General features: G+C 38.8%; 2 protein-coding genes across 6 annotated transcripts; both read left to right on the plus strand.

Moving 5' to 3' along the window:
- The first annotated feature begins 1,001 nt into the window (after positions 1–1,001).
- On the plus strand, positions 1,002–10,292 carry plekha3 (pleckstrin homology domain containing, family A (phosphoinositide binding specific) member 3). Of its 3 annotated transcripts, XR_014602125.1 has the most exons (10): positions 1,002–1,351; positions 2,087–2,203; positions 2,648–2,797; positions 3,887–4,008; positions 4,849–4,953; positions 5,384–5,427; positions 6,403–6,497; positions 6,813–6,976; positions 7,736–7,779; positions 10,247–10,292. XR_014602125.1 is itself a non-coding variant. In XM_084076830.1 (9 exons), the coding sequence occupies exons 1-8, from the start codon at positions 1,312–1,314 to the stop codon at positions 6,926–6,928; spliced, it is 789 nt and encodes a 262-aa protein (XP_083932956.1). In that variant the 5' UTR covers positions 1,002–1,311; the 3' UTR covers positions 6,929–6,976; positions 7,736–10,108. The 3 variants fall into 3 exon arrangements, 2 of the variants coding, with proteins under 2 accessions (XP_083932956.1, XP_083932955.1); XM_084076830.1 differs by lacking the exon at positions 10,247–10,292 and having other exon boundaries at positions 7,736–10,108; XM_084076829.1 differs by lacking the exon at positions 10,247–10,292 and having other exon boundaries at positions 6,813–10,108.
- A 237-nt stretch (positions 10,293–10,529) lies between these two features.
- LOC311058891 (uncharacterized protein) lies at positions 10,530–15,756 on the plus strand. 3 transcript variants are annotated; one of them, XM_084076420.1, is made up of 4 exons: positions 10,530–10,653; positions 12,158–12,219; positions 12,797–12,882; positions 13,426–15,756. In XM_084076420.1, the coding sequence occupies exons 2-4, from the start codon at positions 12,177–12,179 to the stop codon at positions 14,350–14,352; spliced, it is 1,056 nt and encodes a 351-aa protein (XP_083932546.1). In that variant the 5' UTR covers positions 10,530–10,653; positions 12,158–12,176; the 3' UTR covers positions 14,353–15,756. The 3 variants fall into 3 exon arrangements, with proteins under 3 accessions (XP_083932546.1, XP_083932548.1, XP_083932547.1); XM_084076422.1 differs by having other exon boundaries at positions 13,431–15,756; XM_084076421.1 differs by having other exon boundaries at positions 10,642–10,744.
- The last annotated feature ends 1,758 nt before the right edge of the window (positions 15,757–17,514 follow it).

Raw genomic sequence — 17,514 nt, forward strand, 5'->3', positions numbered from 1 at the left:
AGTATAAAGGTTTAAAAGTGCGCTTCTTTTGGGCTTGTTTTCATAGACCTGGTTGCTTATTTCTCTCTCTACATCTGGCAACACTGATTGTGAGGATGCTGATGCTGCTGCTGGTGTATAGTAGAGACGCAGTAGAGACTGAACTCTTTGCTTTTGATGTGTATAAATAAAATATATGTATGTGTGCAAAGGGTTAGTTAAAAGTTTGTGATTGTGAAATGCTGTTCTAAGTATATCAATGAAAAAAAAGGCAAAAACAAACCAAGTCAAATCTCTGACAGAGATCGACCAACATAAGGTACTTTTTCCCCACAAACTTTGAGATACCATACTCTCCCATGGATTTAACATAAAAACTTTATTAGATTGTTTTTTTTATCACAGGGTTAATATAATTGTAAAGCTTAAAAAATAGTTCTGGTTGGGGTTGTACATTATCTCTTGCTTATTATTATTACTAGATTTCAACAGATAAATGACGTGCCTCATATAGTTTACTCAGGGAAGAAAGTAGCCAATGGTTGCTGCCAGTGTTGCCAGATATTGCGAGAGAAATAAGGAACTATGTTTATGAAAGCAAGCCCAAAAGAAGCAACACATCAGCGTCGAATATTTGAAAATAGCCGAAGCTACCGAGCTTGTATATTTGCTATTTTACAAAAAAAATCTTGGTAAAAAAAAAGTGAAACATTTTGAATATTTTGTTTTTGAAACATTTTAACACTAATCTGGTACAGGGCCAGGGGTCACAAAATACGATATAATAGTATAGATCGGGGGGGTCCGTGGCCAAATACATAAAGGGGTCCTTGACAAGAGAATGTTTGAAAGCCACTGTTTTTAAACAAAATTTAGAAACAAGCCCCAAAAACCGCAACCAGCGCAACTAACCAATATTTACAAGCAACTTTACAGAAAAAGAAGCCCAAAGTCGCTTATAGTAAGCCGACATGGCAACACTGGCTGCAGCTTTGTTGACATTTTCACTAGGCTGTCAGCTGACTGCTAACTTCTAGCTGGTTTGTTAAGTGATGTTAAGTGATTGTAACTGAGGCTCAACCACAACAACGAGGAGAAAGCCCTCACTTGCTACTTGTGTGGTCTTATAATGTCAGTGACACCAACTAGTTCAATACACAGACCAAAGCTGGAAGAATGTTTGTAATGTCAACTATATGTTGTTATCCTCTGTCACTGCTTGCTAGCTAGTATGATTGTAGATGAACGCCTGTAATGTTCAGTGGTAAACGTGTCATTCATTGGTCAACTAATTAAAATCTGCGAATATATGCCAATGTAGTAAGTGCTGCCATGGAAGGAATCCTATACAAGTGGACGAATTACATGACAGGTAAGTCATCTTTATCTGTATAGTTGTCTAACTTGTCAGTGTTTTTCTCCCTGTCTGCCAATTTAAAATATTTGTAATGACAACTTTTAGTTTGTGAGAGAGTACATCAGATCATGTACTCGGATGAGAGTACATCAGAGTACATGATCTCTAGAGCAGGGGTCTTCAACGTTTTTCAGGCCAAGGACTGAGAGAGCGATGAATCAGGAACCCCGTCCCCAATTATTGTGTAAAATTGTGTTGCAGATTAAACTTTTTCATAAATTTCATAGATAGCTTAATCTGTTTGACAACACTATCATCACTGTATATTGGGTTCATGATAATGTGTATTTTGTGACATTTATCCACTTAAACCATCAATACTAGTGACCTTTCACTCTACTTGGTGACTTGGTCTGCTCTTTTTCCCCTCTACACCAAACCTCTTTGCAGATTACAACTTACAGTTTACAGGTTGTAAGCTTGTAGATCTGCTATTTTTGGCTAAAGTTCTCCTCAGAGTAGGAATGATTATGGGTTCAAGTGGTTAATGTAAAGTTATCCTATCATCACACAACGATTTGGCGGCCCCGCTGTAGTAACTCTGAGGACCCCTAAGGGTCCCAGACCTCCTGTTGAAGACCCCTGCTCTAGAGCATCTTGAATCAAATTACAAAGCCTTTCTTTCCCAAAGTTAGTTAATAAAACTATGTCTACACGTATGCTGTTGTATGTTATGTTGTATTTCTCCAGGTTGGCAACCCCGATGGTTCGTCTTACAGAATGGAGAGATATCCTATTATGACAGTGAAGATGATGTCCGTAAAGGAAGCAAAGGATCCATCAAGATGTCTGTCTGTGAAATTAAAGGTTAGACACAAAGGTGTTCAACATTATAAACAGTATTTCATGCTTGAAAGTTTATGGACCCTCTGAAGGAGGGGTATTATTTTGGTATTGGTGGTATGGGTATTATTTTCAAATGTAGAAAAACATTATAAAACCTCAAACCTGTCATTAGTAGCATGCTGTTTGTTCACAACTTAAAACAAAATATTGTTTTATCATCTCCATAACTTCAATTTGCTTTGCCTTGATTTGTCTAGAGTTGATAATCCATTGAAAGTAGACAAACTGAACATTTCACTGATTGGTTTGTCAATATTACATTGTCTGATTATTAATTAAATGTTTTATCTACAGTCTTGCATCTCATTCGTTGTACATGAGCAGTTTTTCCATGACAGGACTGTCAATTGCAATTTATGCCTTAAGCTTTTGTTTTTTTTAATATTTCCATGTGTTTTATGTCAGTACATTCTACAGATCCAGCGCGCCTGGAGTTGATAATTCCAGGAGAGCAACACTTCTATGTCAGAGCTGTCAATGCTGCAGAGAGACAGAGGTGGCTGGTGGCTTTAGGCTCCTCCAAAGCTGGAACATTAGATAGCCACAAACACAAAGGTATCGCATTTAAGATCTCTTGTTCTCTTGTTTGATCTCCTTTACCCCTTGCCCCCCCCTCTTCTTCTTCCCTTTATTTTTTGGGAAATAACGATACGATGGGAACTATGCACGAAAACAATTTCACCCACTTTTTTACTTCTGTAAACCTGTGATGTGACAATAAAGCTGATTCTGATTCTAAGTGTCTGTCATCTCATCATCTGTCAGTATGCTAGCCTCTCAGAATCACAATCAATTTTACTACCCAAGTATCTTTGTTCATAAAAGGAATTTGACTTGATTGGTTGCTGTCTGGGTTCATTCAGCAATGTAAAAAAACAAGGAAAAAGGAAAGAATATGGAAATATACAATATGGATAAAGGTGGTACTACATGTTGTATGCACAGGTGTGCATACTAGTACAAGTAACATGTTCCAGCATTAGTTTTGGTATATTACTTGTGATACACTATTAGTTGTGGTGTGGAGTTAAATGTTTGATGAGTACAATCACAAAGATTGGAAAGACCTTTCCAGGTCAAAATGTTGGTTTTCATTTAAATAAATCCTGCATCGTGACTACGAGTGTGCAGCCTTTTCTTTACTTTTATACTTATTTACCTTGCACTTGTCCAGCAGCTAACTATTACTATTTACAAATACTGCAACATTTAAATCTGTGTGTTTGTTCTTTCTAAACAGATGCCATTTTTGTCTTAACCTCCCCAAAGTCGTTATTCTTATCTTAACACTGTTTGTGTACTAAAAGAGTAAAGAATTTATCCAGCTCCTCTATAGAAGGCCTGGGCTCTCAGGTGGTGCAGGGGTAACGCACCTTCCCACACTGCAGAGTCTAGGGGTTCGACTTCGAAACCACGAGGTGCATCGGGTGTTAAACGAGCACAATTGGCAGTTTTCAGGGGCTGATTATAATTGTCTTGTAAGCTATCGATTTTGTAACTCTGAGAGTGCACAAATTTAACCAAATGGACCTGTTCTTATGGGACCATTTGGTTACATTTACACATTCAGAGTTGAATGAACACAGACAGTTTTACTGTGAAAGTAATGTGTATTTATGTGTGTGACGTGTTGGGCATTACCAGGCCCAGACTGCCTGAAGACTAAGATGTCAGAAGTGCGTTTGTACTGTGACCTCCTGGTTCAGCAAGTTCAAACAATCCAGTCACAACACAGCATTGACACACCCGTCTCTTCCACATCTGAGGTAATGTGCACACTGCCTCAAAGTGGGTCGTCAGCTGCTGACGATTTTCTCGATCATTGTGTACTGTATGTGACATCTTTATTTTTTACTGTAAAGCACTTTGAGCTGCATGGCTTTTGTTTGAAACGTGCTATATAAATAAATACTATTATTATTATTATTATTATTTTTAAATACATTTTTATTGGGGATAATTCAATAGCATATCAAAAAGAAAAAATGTTTTTCTAGGCTTAAAAAGTACATCACATCATTTAGCCAGATTGAGTGAGATGGTGGTTTTGGAGATTTCCAAGCTAGTAATATTCTTCTTCTCGCCAAGAGAGTTGCGAAAGCAATGATATCTAACTTTCGATTCAAGAATTGTAAAGAATTTGATGGTGTGCCAAATATAGCTAGCAATGGACAGGGTTGCAGTGCAGTTTCTAAGACCTCTGAAAGGGTGTCAAACACAAGTGACCAGAACCGTTGTGTGGGCAAGATTCTTATTATTATTATCATCATCAACATTATCATTGTCTACGCCAATCCTACAACTGGCTTCCAAAGTTTGCAACCCGGCCTGCACTCCAAGGAACACACACTTCATTATCATACTGTATAAGGTTGAAATAGCTATGTTGTATTGTGTGTAACTCTAAACTGCATAAAATTAAGTAAGACATATAATAGTTATTAATGAAATTATTTGTGTTGCTTAGTAAAATAGTTTTTTGTGCAAGATCCATTTGGTTACATTTGTACCCTCTCCGAGTTAAATGAACACTGAAAGTTTTACTGTGTGGCCTGCTAATGAAAAACCTGACATTAAACTTTGACTTGTTCTCTCTCTCCCTACAGTCGTCTCTCCTCAGTGCTACATGTTCAACCTTCCTCAGGACTTTAGAGGAGTGTATGGTCCTGGCCAACCAGACCCTATCCCCTGACCTTCAACCTCCAGAGCGGGTACGTACAGTATGTTGTCTTGTCTTAACCACATTGACCCTGGCATCTCTATTTTTGGGCATGTGCATTATAGAGCTTGAGGAAACGAATAGAACAGGGTGCGACTTCTCCATTGAACTCAATGGACACGGCCGCCCTGTTCTATCCGGTCGCCTTATTACTCTGAATGGTGTGCTCGTTCTACAGGCGAAGATCATTTTGAAAAAGTCCAATATTTCCAAACATTTTCACAAATGTTCAAAAATATCAGTTCTACAAGCTCACAACTTAACACGATACAACACGCGTGCTTGTAGATCGGCTTTTTCAGCTGTGTGACACTATTATGCGATGAAGTATAAACCTGGGCTTAAAGGATTGTTTCACTTTCAAACATGTTTTGGGTCATTTTAACGTCTACTTTAGCTTTTGTGTTTCGTCCCCTGTCTAGATGAAGAGGTCTGTCAGTCACCCTGGAACATACAGCTTTGACAGGTGTATATATACACACACACACACGCACATGCACACACACACACACACACACACACACACACACACACACACACACACACAAGCACTGTTAGTGAGTATGTTATCATTCATAATTTACATGTGCAATTCAGATATCTGGCTGCAAAAAATAGTAAACAATAAAAAAAAACATTATTATTATAAGAAAAATTATATTCATGTTAAATTATCATTTAAATCGCAATGTTTTGCCAATTATTTGGGGGGCCACTTGCAATACCCTCGCGGCCCACAGGTTGAGAATCACTGTGCTAAAGACCTATATTTGAGCAATCTGTGTGAGGAACTGCATTCCACTCCAAAATATTGTTTTGAGTGGAGAATTAGGGGTCTTGTAATCTCTCAAGACAGAATCTGTCGGGAGCTCCTGTTACAACGTGTATAGTTAGGAATGTTAGGAATGTAAACAAAGACACGTGGACGGGAAGTAGAGGGCTGAGGGCGGGCCTAACGGCCAACAAACATCCTGTTATCCACATTCTATTGGGAGGCCCCCCCCCCAGAGTCAAAACAGCAGAGGGCGCTGTTTTTTCCTTTTTTTTATATGGGTTCCCAGATTGGGGGTCTTGTGTTTGCATTGCTGTTGTGGTTGAACTTCATCAATGTTGGCTTCAAGTGAGCTGCATTGATGTTGGTTTCATTGGAGTTTTAATGATCTAAATTCTGTTCAAGACTTCTTTCCACACTGATGGGAAATATTTCAAGGATTAACAGTTTCCTGTATATCATTTTCTAATTGGGAAACACTGAAATGCTTCATGATAAAAAAAATTTAGCTGTTTTCTCAGGGTGTACACAAGTGTTCATAAGTAGGAGTGTTGGACAGATTGACTACTACTGTATTTTGTTAGTGCCATACCGTTTGCTACATCATGCAGTATCAGCAGCAAATAACTTTCCCTGTTCTTTCCATCCTAATGCAGTGTGTTTTTCCAGGTCAAGTGTTCCTAAGGAGTGTGTGTATGGAGGTCAGAGGTCCACTCACCGCAGGAACCGGACCTGCTCTGACAGCTCTGTCTATGATTCTGACCGTAAGAGAGAGAGAGAAACACACTTAAATGTTCTTTGTGTAAAATGAAATGAACTTATAGTTAGCTCTGGATTTGAATATTTGATACATTTACAATTAAACCCGCATTGTGTGATATTTTAGCTTTTATTGTATTGTTATTATTTAGCCTATGCTTCTAATGTTGCTGACGTTCTAAAATTCAAAACGTTCTAAAACACAAGACCTATAACCACTTTAAATTTGGCCAAAGTCCAAAATTCCAAATATGCACATCACTGCATGTTAGCAACTCAAAATAAAGAACTTGAAAAAAAGCTGTGTGTGCGTGTTCCAGGTGTCCTGTCCAGTCCCAGTCTCAATGGCGATTCCTGCTCCATCCCTGAGGAAAGAGGGTGTAGTGTCAGCCCAAAGACCACGCCCACTGACACGGACACTGATCTCTCAATGTAAATTGCCATCCATCTAAATCAACCAAATCCACGAGGATCAGTGTTAAAGGTCGGTACATAAGAAAAAAGGTCCGTTTTGAAAAGGTCCCAAATGGTCAGTAAGGATTTGTTGTGAACAATGTGGATGTTTCCATTGATGTTCAGTTCTGCAATATGTGGTTACACAGTGAGAGACATGGAAGGCTGGGTAGGACGAAAGAGGGTTCATAGGCAAATGACTCTGACCCAGGCTTCTTGCACTATGACTTATTGCCAACCACCTACACTCTGCACTGGACCCATCTTGGGGGTGGATGGTAATAGACCGTAGAGGAGTGTTGCTTGTGTTAGGGAGGCTGCCGGTTTAGCCTTTGTATTAGCTGCCTGAGATTGGTTTGCATTTGAACTACTTATGTTCACATTTGGTCCCTTCACCATCGGTGAGAAAGCTCCATCTTTTATGGTTTCCGACCTTAATTTCAGATTTAGAGAGAAGAGAACTGTACATTTTAAACTCCTGAGTGTTCATTTACGTCTGAGAGTGGGTATTCAATCCAGTGTTACTGTTTAGCAATAGTTTGCTTTAAGGATCTTCATGAACCTCCCTTTTTGAGTCATGGTAAAATGATTCAGCACTTCAAATCTCACCTAAATCTCTCTCTCTACTCAGTTGATGTAGCTTTAAAGTTTAGGACCTTTACACAGGATCGTTAGATCTTGAAGTGTCTTTTTAGAGATGTTAATATTATCCCCTTTTGATTTGAAACGTCTATTATATTATTGTGTATTATTACAGTTCCTAATATCCAGGAATCTTACATTGTTACAGCTTCCCTCCCCATCCACACCTAACCTCACCATTCTCCCACTGAGGTAAGGGGCTGAAATGGACACCAGTTAAATGGACACTTCAGTCATTTTCAATCGTATCTAAATGTATTTGTCATAGGGAGTAGCCTACTATACATGCATAATATACTGTATTCTCTGTATCATGGTGAAAATTTATAATTTATGCACTCACTTCTGTCTTCCGGGAACGCATTTTGACGTCAGTGGACGACTATATAACTATAAGCTGAGCTTGGTCCAGCTGCGTTTTCTCCACTATAGTGTAAACTCAGAAGAAAGACATTTTTTGAGAGCCATGTTTTGAGACAAAAGTGGTTTCCCAGAATATATGCCCAGGGGACAGAGTCAAACATTCAACGGGAAAAACCTGTTATCTTAAATACAGGTATCATCTGTAATACAGGTGTTCCCTTGCAGCTTTCAACTTATATCAGTCCGTGATAGCTTGAACCCCAGAATCACCTCTTTGTGGCTATTTTTTCTTTTTTTTCTTTTGTAAATTATTTCGCCGGAAGATCCATTGAGATACACGGCCTCTTTTTCAAAAGGGACCTGGCCAAGAAGGCAGTGGCAGTCTGTGAAAATATTGCAACATACAATGTAAATAACATATTCATGACAAGTGGATACCACCAGCAGTGACTGGAAGCCCACTTTACCAGTTCTGAAGTGTCCCTTTAACTTCACCCCCTGGGAACGTTTTATTGCACTTTAGAGGGAAATAAACAAGACTCAGGCCTCTAGTTTGAGGGCAGTAAACAGGTACACTCAGCCTATAACTACGCAGTGCAGTGTTTTCTAAGATTTCCATGGAGGTGCTAACAAAATCTCCTGTCAGTGTAGAGATTCTGTTATAGTGGATGTGGCGTTCCTGATATTACCTAACAATGTGCAAGTTTGCAAGTTTGACTAATGGCAGCCGTATCTAAGAAAAAGGTCCATCTTATTTGGGGATTCATATACAATGTACAGGGCACACAGACCGAAAATAAAATGGCCATATAAAATGCAAAAGCCAATGTTTTTGTGGTGGGCTGTCCTTTTTCATCAGGCCCACCTTTTTAATACCATGCTGCTGTGTCAAACTTGCAAACCCGTAAATTGTACTGCCGATAATCATTAACACCCTCAAAGTAGAGGCCTTATTATGTATGTGCGCTGGTAGAGAATTATGATTGTTGATCATGATGATATTGGTGTTTTAAAATATAAAATTGAATATAATAAAGTATTTTGTTTTTTAGTCACTGTGAGATGAAGTTTTAGCGCTCTGTCAGCCTTAAGTGTAATTTTTACCTTAGCAGAAGTCGCAATCTGTGACTTTCACTGCCCTCTTTAAAAGGACACATCTATTTTTTACAGTGTTCAGCGTGTTTCTGACTATAACATATGCTCAGTATACTGTATGTTATCAGCAACATGCAGGGTTTCACAACTTTTTTTGACAAGAACTGAGGTACAATTCTCCAGTCTCTCCTTTCTTTTGTGTATTCTACTTTTCACTATCTTCTCTGCCTACCGTATGTGTCCCTCCTTCCAGTCTGCTCTGCTCTTCCAAGCACAACGTTGCTTTCTAGAGATTTCTTTTAAGCATTTCAGGCTTAGCACAGACAGGACTGGAGTATTTCCTTCTGAGGATTGGTATTGGTGGGTCTACTTTGGTAGAAAACAGTAATTGTCAGTGAAACTGTTCACAACAAGATCTGTGGATTATCCGGAGTAACCCTTTCATGGTTTCTGGAAAGAGACGTTGAGTGTTTAAGATGTTTTTTACTGCTTTGAGTGCCACAAACCAAATGATATTGTTGAGCTCCATCTTATTGGGGTGACCGCAGAAATCTCTTATGCCAGAACTCTCTATGGCACAAATCGCCCAACCTCCATATCACATATGGACAGATTGATATGACTCTGGGTACGAGGAAGTATATAAATATATAGTGTATATATATAATATTTTTTATTTTTATTTTATTTATTTATTTCCTATGTTGAGTGAACTGCCCCTTGAGTGTGAAGAAGGTTTTTTTGCCCCAGCTTTTCTAAATTAAATTTTTAGTCACTGAGGAAGAATGTACGGGAGAGAGCAGGTTTCTTATTCAGCTATAGATAAGTGTCAATATGTTAGGACTGGAGAAAGGCAGTGTTTCAATTTGTTGCATTGCCCAAATGTAAAGTAGGCTAATATTTTAACCATGTTTTTTGTACTATGAATCATTGAATGTCAGCTAGCTGCCTGCTTGCCTGTTCAGTTTGGCCAAACCAGATGAGAGATTTTCATGCCTTAACCATCAACGTTTGTGGTTGTTTCAGACTTTTCACAGTCTAAATAAAAGCTAAAATGGAATAAGATATTCTGTCATTGTCTCACACTTTCTTTGTGCTTGCATTTGTGTAGCTGTGTGTGTTTGTGTGAACTTTGTTTCCACATGATGGAATAGATAAACATTGGAAATAAGACAAACAAAATGTGAACTTATTTCCCCAGGTGTCAGGATCAGCTGGTGGCTTGGCCACAGGTAGGCAATTATTATTAAAAAAATGTTATAGTGAAAGAGAATAGAAAGGTGGGAGAGAGTGCGGCTGACAAGCACTTGATTTATACAGATTTCAGGCAGATGCTACAAGCATTACGTAAAAATGAAGGATATTTGTAAGTAGCCAGGAAGTACAAGAGACAATCGGACGAAACAAAAAATCAGACACGCACGAGACAAGCCAACAAGAACAGATACATACTCTACTCATTATTGTCTATACACATTGGTGACTAATGTGTACAGATGTCACACCTAGTAGGTTACATCCTGGATCCTGGGAAGGAGGCAAGGTGCTGTAGGTGCTGCTGTACGTCACTGCAGAGCCTAAATCTGTGGGAAGAGGAGCTCACACCACGTAAGCAGCTTTTAACAGATTCTTTAAAGATGATTCCTGGTTTTCTGGACTGACTATGGTGGAGGGACACAGGACTGTTGTATCTTTAAGGGTTTGTTCTACCAAAATGAGCAGGATTTTGCTAAAACTGTTAGAGAAATACACAATTATGTCATATTCTTGTACTTAAACTACAGTAATTTGGAAAACCTTTACATAACTCAAGAGTGTTTTCAGCAACATTTTGATAGAGCTGATTCATTTACATAATGCTTTATTACATTAGATATTATGAGACAGACAACATTTGAAGAGATTGTATGTAAAACCATTCAGTAGCCTCAACCACACACTCTACTTTATGTTAGAAGGTTTCCTGTAACCTTTAACATTACCATAATCTCTTACATTTAGGTTTTTTCTTGTAATACTTAGACTTTCTTATCAAAATATTTTTGTTTTTGTTGGAGGATAACTTTTAAGGTTCCTTTGTCGTCTCTAACCACTTTGAATTTGGCATCCCTATTTTGTGAATTTTCTAGAATAGACAAAACAGCAGATCTTTGAACTTGCAATGCATTGCAGGTTGTAGATTGCTATTTAGGGTTTAAGTCATTAAATGGGTCAATTTGTCACAATAGTACGGATATGTGTCTGCAAAGTGACTGAACCCTGGTAGGTTGTTTACTTAGATTAGAACATGCAAATGTATGCATACAATAAGTACAACAATGATACAGTATGTGCAGGATATGGATGTGTAGGCTATATATATGGTTTATGCAAATGAACTGGAGAAATAATTTATAATCCCATTGTACTGATATGTAATAATAGTAATATATGTCATATAGCCTATAGCATTTTAAAAACATGACATTAAAATAGTCCAAAGAGCAGTCATCAAATGGAAGGAGCATTTGCAAACCTTATATAGGCACTTCATTTGGTGTAATTTGGTCATGCATCCATCCATGTTCCAGCCTACTTAAGGACTGTATGGTTAATCCATGTATCCTTTTTTATTGTGGGTTTACTGAACCCATACACAGAAGAAATTTTGTTAAACTCTTATGGTGTCAAAATGATTACCTTGATTATTGTACAGTAAAATTAACAGGAGATTTTGCTATGTACCTATGCAAAAAGGGTAACACTTGCTATGCATTTCATGTCTCTAATGCATTATAAAAATACTTATTATAATGCACTATAATCTGCTTATAACACTGTATCATTATATGTATAAAAACTCATAAATATTCATAATGCTTTATAACAATAATCATGACACATTATAAAGCATTCTATAATGATGTTCATTTGTGGTACGTAGCAAGATCCTCAATGTTAACTACTACCTAAATCGGCCCGCCTGTCTGTCTGCCTGTCTGCCTGTCTGCCTGTCTGTCTGTCTTTGACAGCCTGTATAGTTTTTTTCTACTGGCTTATCTGTAAAAGGCATCTTTTCAAAACTTCATTCTAAACTTAGACTGTTATAATTCTCTCTCTTGCTCTCCAACAGGGTATTGGTGAAAGGAGTGATGAATGCAATGGAAGAATGCAAAGAGGATGAGGGAGTGGATGGTGAGCTGAGCTCACTATAAGTGAGATGTGAAGAGCAGTGGTCTCTCCCATTACAACTACTGGAACACTGCTACCCCCTATTGGACAAAATAACCCCCTACAACCTCTCAATAATTCACCAATGATTGTAGCCATTGAAAAGGAAAATACTACATTATCAACCAGCCCACACAGTTTTTAAATAATTACAAGCAGACTGAATTACAATAAAAAAATATACATACATATTACTTATATTTCCATTATTTAATTTATATATGTATTCTAATATATATGTTGATTTGAGGATTTACAGAAATGAAGTAGCCTAAAGTGATATTAATATCAAATATATTGCCTCCAATATTGGCTATAAGGCCTCCAACATACTGTAGGTTTTTCAATACATTTAGTATAACGTGTATACAGATTCATGACTCTTGCTTCTTAAATACGTTCAGAATCAGATCCAAGCATAATTCCTGATTTACAATCATAACCAAACACATTCAGCATCAAAGTAGGCTTCTGTGAATCCATCTATAATTTTTGCTCACTATTGTCATTCTTCTTGGTCTCTGTCTTGTTTTCCTTCCAGTCCAGTGTACTGGAGAACAAAGCCTGCAGTGGGACTCCATTGGTTTAACTGGGAACAGTTCTACAGATGTACCCCAAAACAACAAGGTAGAGCACTGCACTTCACATTACCTCTGTGGTTCTCAAACCTTTTCATGTCAAGGATCCCCAAATGTATTTGGCTACAGACTTCTATCTGAAAAGATTTTGTACCAGGGACCTCCAACATACAAGATTTGCCATTTTTTTACATTATGCTGGGGACCCCCTGGAACACCCTCAAGGACTCTTGGGAGTCCCCAGACCCCACATTGAGAACCACTGATCTTGCTGATATCCAGAGCAACAAACAATACATGCATGGAATTGGATGCCTTCCTCAAGAATACATCAACCTCTGCTGGCTTATGGTTGTATTATACCCATAAGACATACAGGTCTAAATGTACGACTGTCTTTATTCAATAGCTATGTTTACATCAAAATGTTTCATGTGAAATGTAATGTTTCAAATCATATCAATTTGGGGGTACTTGACATGAAAATGTTTGACTGGTACCACCACTGCTGTAGCTGACTGACTGATTGGCTAATTGGAAACTATTCCAACTGGCTGAGAGTGAAGTTAAACATATTTCTGTCTTGTTCCAGTCTAGATCAAGTCCTGACTTCCTGGGTCTGTCTCGCTGCGCTGCTTGCTATGACCAGAGAGGCCGTGTTGAGGTCGACCATGAGTCCAGCACCAGTAGTGAAAACTCTGTACCAGAGTTTGACTGGGACTCCGATGAACCAGACTCCAGTTCTGATTCCGGCTCAGTATCATCAGCAGGGGTACCTGGAGAGGATTGGACATATGGATCCGGAACCGTTACCGGAGTCATTTCTCAGTGCGAAAATGGGATGGGGTCAGAGGAGCAACCGCAGAGCCACTGTGTGACACAGCAGGGAAGCTCAGAGGAGATGAAAGAGAATATGGAAAGACAAGAGAACCCAGAGAGGATAGAGGGAAAGCGAAGAGCTCCCCTTTTTAAGTCACTTTCCCTGCCCTCGTCCCTCTCCTTCTCTCTCCTACCCCAACCCTCGCGCGCCACATCGACTCTCCAGCTACAGATGTTGCCTAGCCAACACAAAGATGTCACATTCTGTACCGCGCCCGTTTCTGTCTCCAGACGTCCCACTGAAAATGAGGAAGACAAGGAGATGGAGGAAAGGGATGGAACCAGGCAAGAGCAGGTCGACAGCCAGCTGTCATCGCCACGAGCAACACATCAACAACATCAATATCAAGAACAACAGCAACGTCTTTCACTGAACCAGCAACAGCACTGTCAACAATACAGACAGCAGTCGCCACTTTTTCCACACCATGTTGTAAATCAGTTTTTCCCACTGCCGCCTCCACCAACACCCATGTTTCCTTTATACACATTGATGCCACCAACATACCAGCACACATCAAACCACCTAAGTGCAGGCATACATGCATCACACATACATTTACACGCCCTCATACCACCCCCATACTGCTGTTGTTACAATAAGCACAGATTCTTACCGCACACACACTGGACTGGTTAAAGCTGACACACACGCACACACACACACACACACACACACACACACACACACACACACACACACACACACACACACACACACACACACACACACACACACACACACACACACACACACACACACACACACGCGCTCTTGTGGAGCATTATTCAACACAATTAATTGACACAGAAGCAGTTTTTAAAAATTATACTGAGTAAATCGCTCACATTTCACGTTTATTAACATTTTGCTAAGACTGCATGTTTTCAAAGTACTGTTATTTCTTAATTTGATTTGTATGTTTTAGAGAAGGACCACCTGTTTGGTGACAGCACCACTTGCACCACTGGGGACTTCTGGACTTTGCTGGACTTTGAACGAGTTTCGTAACTAGATTATGACAACAATTGAACTTCTGAGTGGACATATAAAACAACACCTTGTGTTATATGAGCATAGCCTACACATGCTTTATGTTTGTTGCATTTGTACATTTTGAGTCCACTTGACGACTCTGGTCAAACCACTCCAAATTTCACAATTTATTGCGAGCAACAACTTAGGTTACGTGAAATTAATTGTATGGGAGTCTGTTAGACCTTGCTGTAGGGATGTTTCACTATTGGCTGAAACCACTTAAATCAACTTTCATCAAAGTCTTGCTTGTAGGTTGATGGATTTGTGTCCTGTCCTGTCTAGACAAATGTTGTTGGTAAACAGCCTTTTTACTGTCAGCTGTGACACTTGTGACCTCTATGTGAGAAGTTATGCTAACATATATATATATACGTTTCTGTGTCTCTGTCTGTGTCTCTTTCCTTCTCTCACTGGCCGCCTGTCTATCCACACCTGTTGGTTATAACTCAAGCCTGTAACTGAGTGGTGTCCAAGTCAGTTCTAATAATATCTCAACTGGACCCTCATTTCAGTGCTGGATTTGTGAGTGTAATGATGGGTCACTTGGCCTGTGCCACTGGCAGACACTTTGCATTCAGCACGTATAGTGCCTGGCTTGGTTTGAACTATATTCTCTCCTTTTAACCAGCATCACATGACCATGGGAGTTGAATATCCAGTCCACCACCTGAAAATTATCCAGCTCAAGTGGTGAAGGGAAGCTGCTGCTTCAAGTAAATTGTGAGTTTTAAACTGTGAGTGTAAACTATTCACACTTGTACTATAAAGTGCGATTTCATGTGTACGTAAGTTTGTGTGCGGTCTTTGTATTCCATATCTTTTACTTTAGTAAGTTACTTTTTGTAATAAAAGTTTGGAGTGTGTTCTGTTTAGAAAGGCGCTAGAGAATCAGATATGGGTTGCAAAAAGTGAATACCCTGATCGATTGAGGAAAATGTCTGTACACCTGTCAATCAAAAACTTTAATCAGTCTATCATTAAAATGTTTAGATGTGGTGTCACTAAAACCCGTCACTGAATCTCCCACTTTGCATCGGGTCTTTTTATTTAGACCAAAACAGTTACAGTAAGTGATATAACCACAACAACAGTATACATTAAATCATATTTGGATATAGCTGACAGTCTCCTTTTATGTTCCTCAAAGAACAGTATGTTGTTACTGCAAATAAAAGTGTGTGTGTGTGTGTGTGTGTGTGTGTGTGTGTGTGTGTGTGTGTGTGTGTGTGTGTGTGTGTGTGTGTGTGTGTGTGGCAAAAAGGATCAAGACTTCCATTTTAGCCTATCACCTTCAAAATGTAAGTGCAGAAAAAGTTCCATATGGATGTATATAGTGACAAAACGGATACAACCCTAATGTGAAATAACATTTAAAATCAGTTCAATATAGTCGGTGATCCAAAGAATGAGTCACCTAACTGGTTTTGTATGGCACTCAGGTAAAAATATCATATAGACAAAATATATATATTTGAGCCTTCAGTCCAGGAAGAAATTCAACCTGAATAAAGCCAGTACCCTATGACTTGATAGGTCTCAAACACATGGCCTATAATATGATAAGCAGCAAGGATAAAGGAAATGGCATGCAAGATACCGTATACAAGGACAAATGTCATGCAAAACAAAGTGAGCAGTTTCGGGGTCATTTCCTGCCCTCGTAACTTAGAAATATAAGAGAAACACGTTCTACATGTCCACCTTCTCCCTTGTTGTTCAGCTAGGTGTCCTTCAGTAGTGTTTAATTTATACTCATACTCATGCAAGTGTTGTGTGCCAAAAATAGAAGATCTACAAGCTCACAACAGAGGAGGGGTTATCTGAGGACTCATCTGTTACGGACCAGTCAGCTTTCTACGGTCAACAAATGGAAAAGGAGAGCGGTGTCAAAGTCACGGCTGGCTCCGGCTGGCTCCTTATCAGTTCCTAGAAAGACTTGGGTAGTAGTGGCATTATGCAATATACATAATACCTCACTGGAGGTGCGTGATTCTCAGCAGGGATATAAAATAACCCAGTATTTTTAGGGGACTTGAGTTCACATACATACAATTTAGAGACATGAAGATTTGTGTAAGAAAACATTAAATAATTGAAAATAGGAGGAATGGCTGGGTAGTTTACCAAAAGATAAACTATCACAGAATCACAGCAGTGAAATTACTAAATACACATGATGTGATCAGACCAGTGAATCAGACTTTACACCAGGCTGAGCTGTATTCATTCATGTAAAGCCAGCTTAACCCGTTATGGCCTGGATGTAATTTATTAAGTATCTCAGATTACAAATAGTTTCTTCATGAGGTTCTCACACCCACCCATGTATGTTTGTGACAGTATCATATGACTTATTTTTTTTTCTTCAGTTTAACTGACCTTGGTGTTATTATCACACAGTCAGTGAGGAATAATAGCCCTAATCTAGCCTCAGATGACCTATATTCCACCACAGCATTTGAAAGTAGACTGAACATATTTGTATTCTATATATCGGGAATATATAGAGTTGAAGAAAGCAGAAGCCAAATGTAATTTTACACAGTTTTGAAGAGTCACAGTCTTAAAGAACAATTATACACACTAAAATCCTCAGTTTGAATTAGTGAAGGTAAATGCAGAGGGCAAAACAATTCAAATATCTGCAAATGTACAATACCCCAACAACCACTAGAGAGGACTAAATTATAATAATAATAATTATTATTATTATTATTATTATAACTCAGAGTGAACAAAAGTAACAAAATGGACCTATAACTT

Source organism: Gymnoscopelus microlampas (genome assembly GCF_963454915.1).
Source record: "Gymnoscopelus microlampas genome assembly, chromosome: 13".
NCBI lineage: Eukaryota > Metazoa > Chordata > Actinopteri > Myctophiformes > Myctophidae > Gymnoscopelus > Gymnoscopelus microlampas.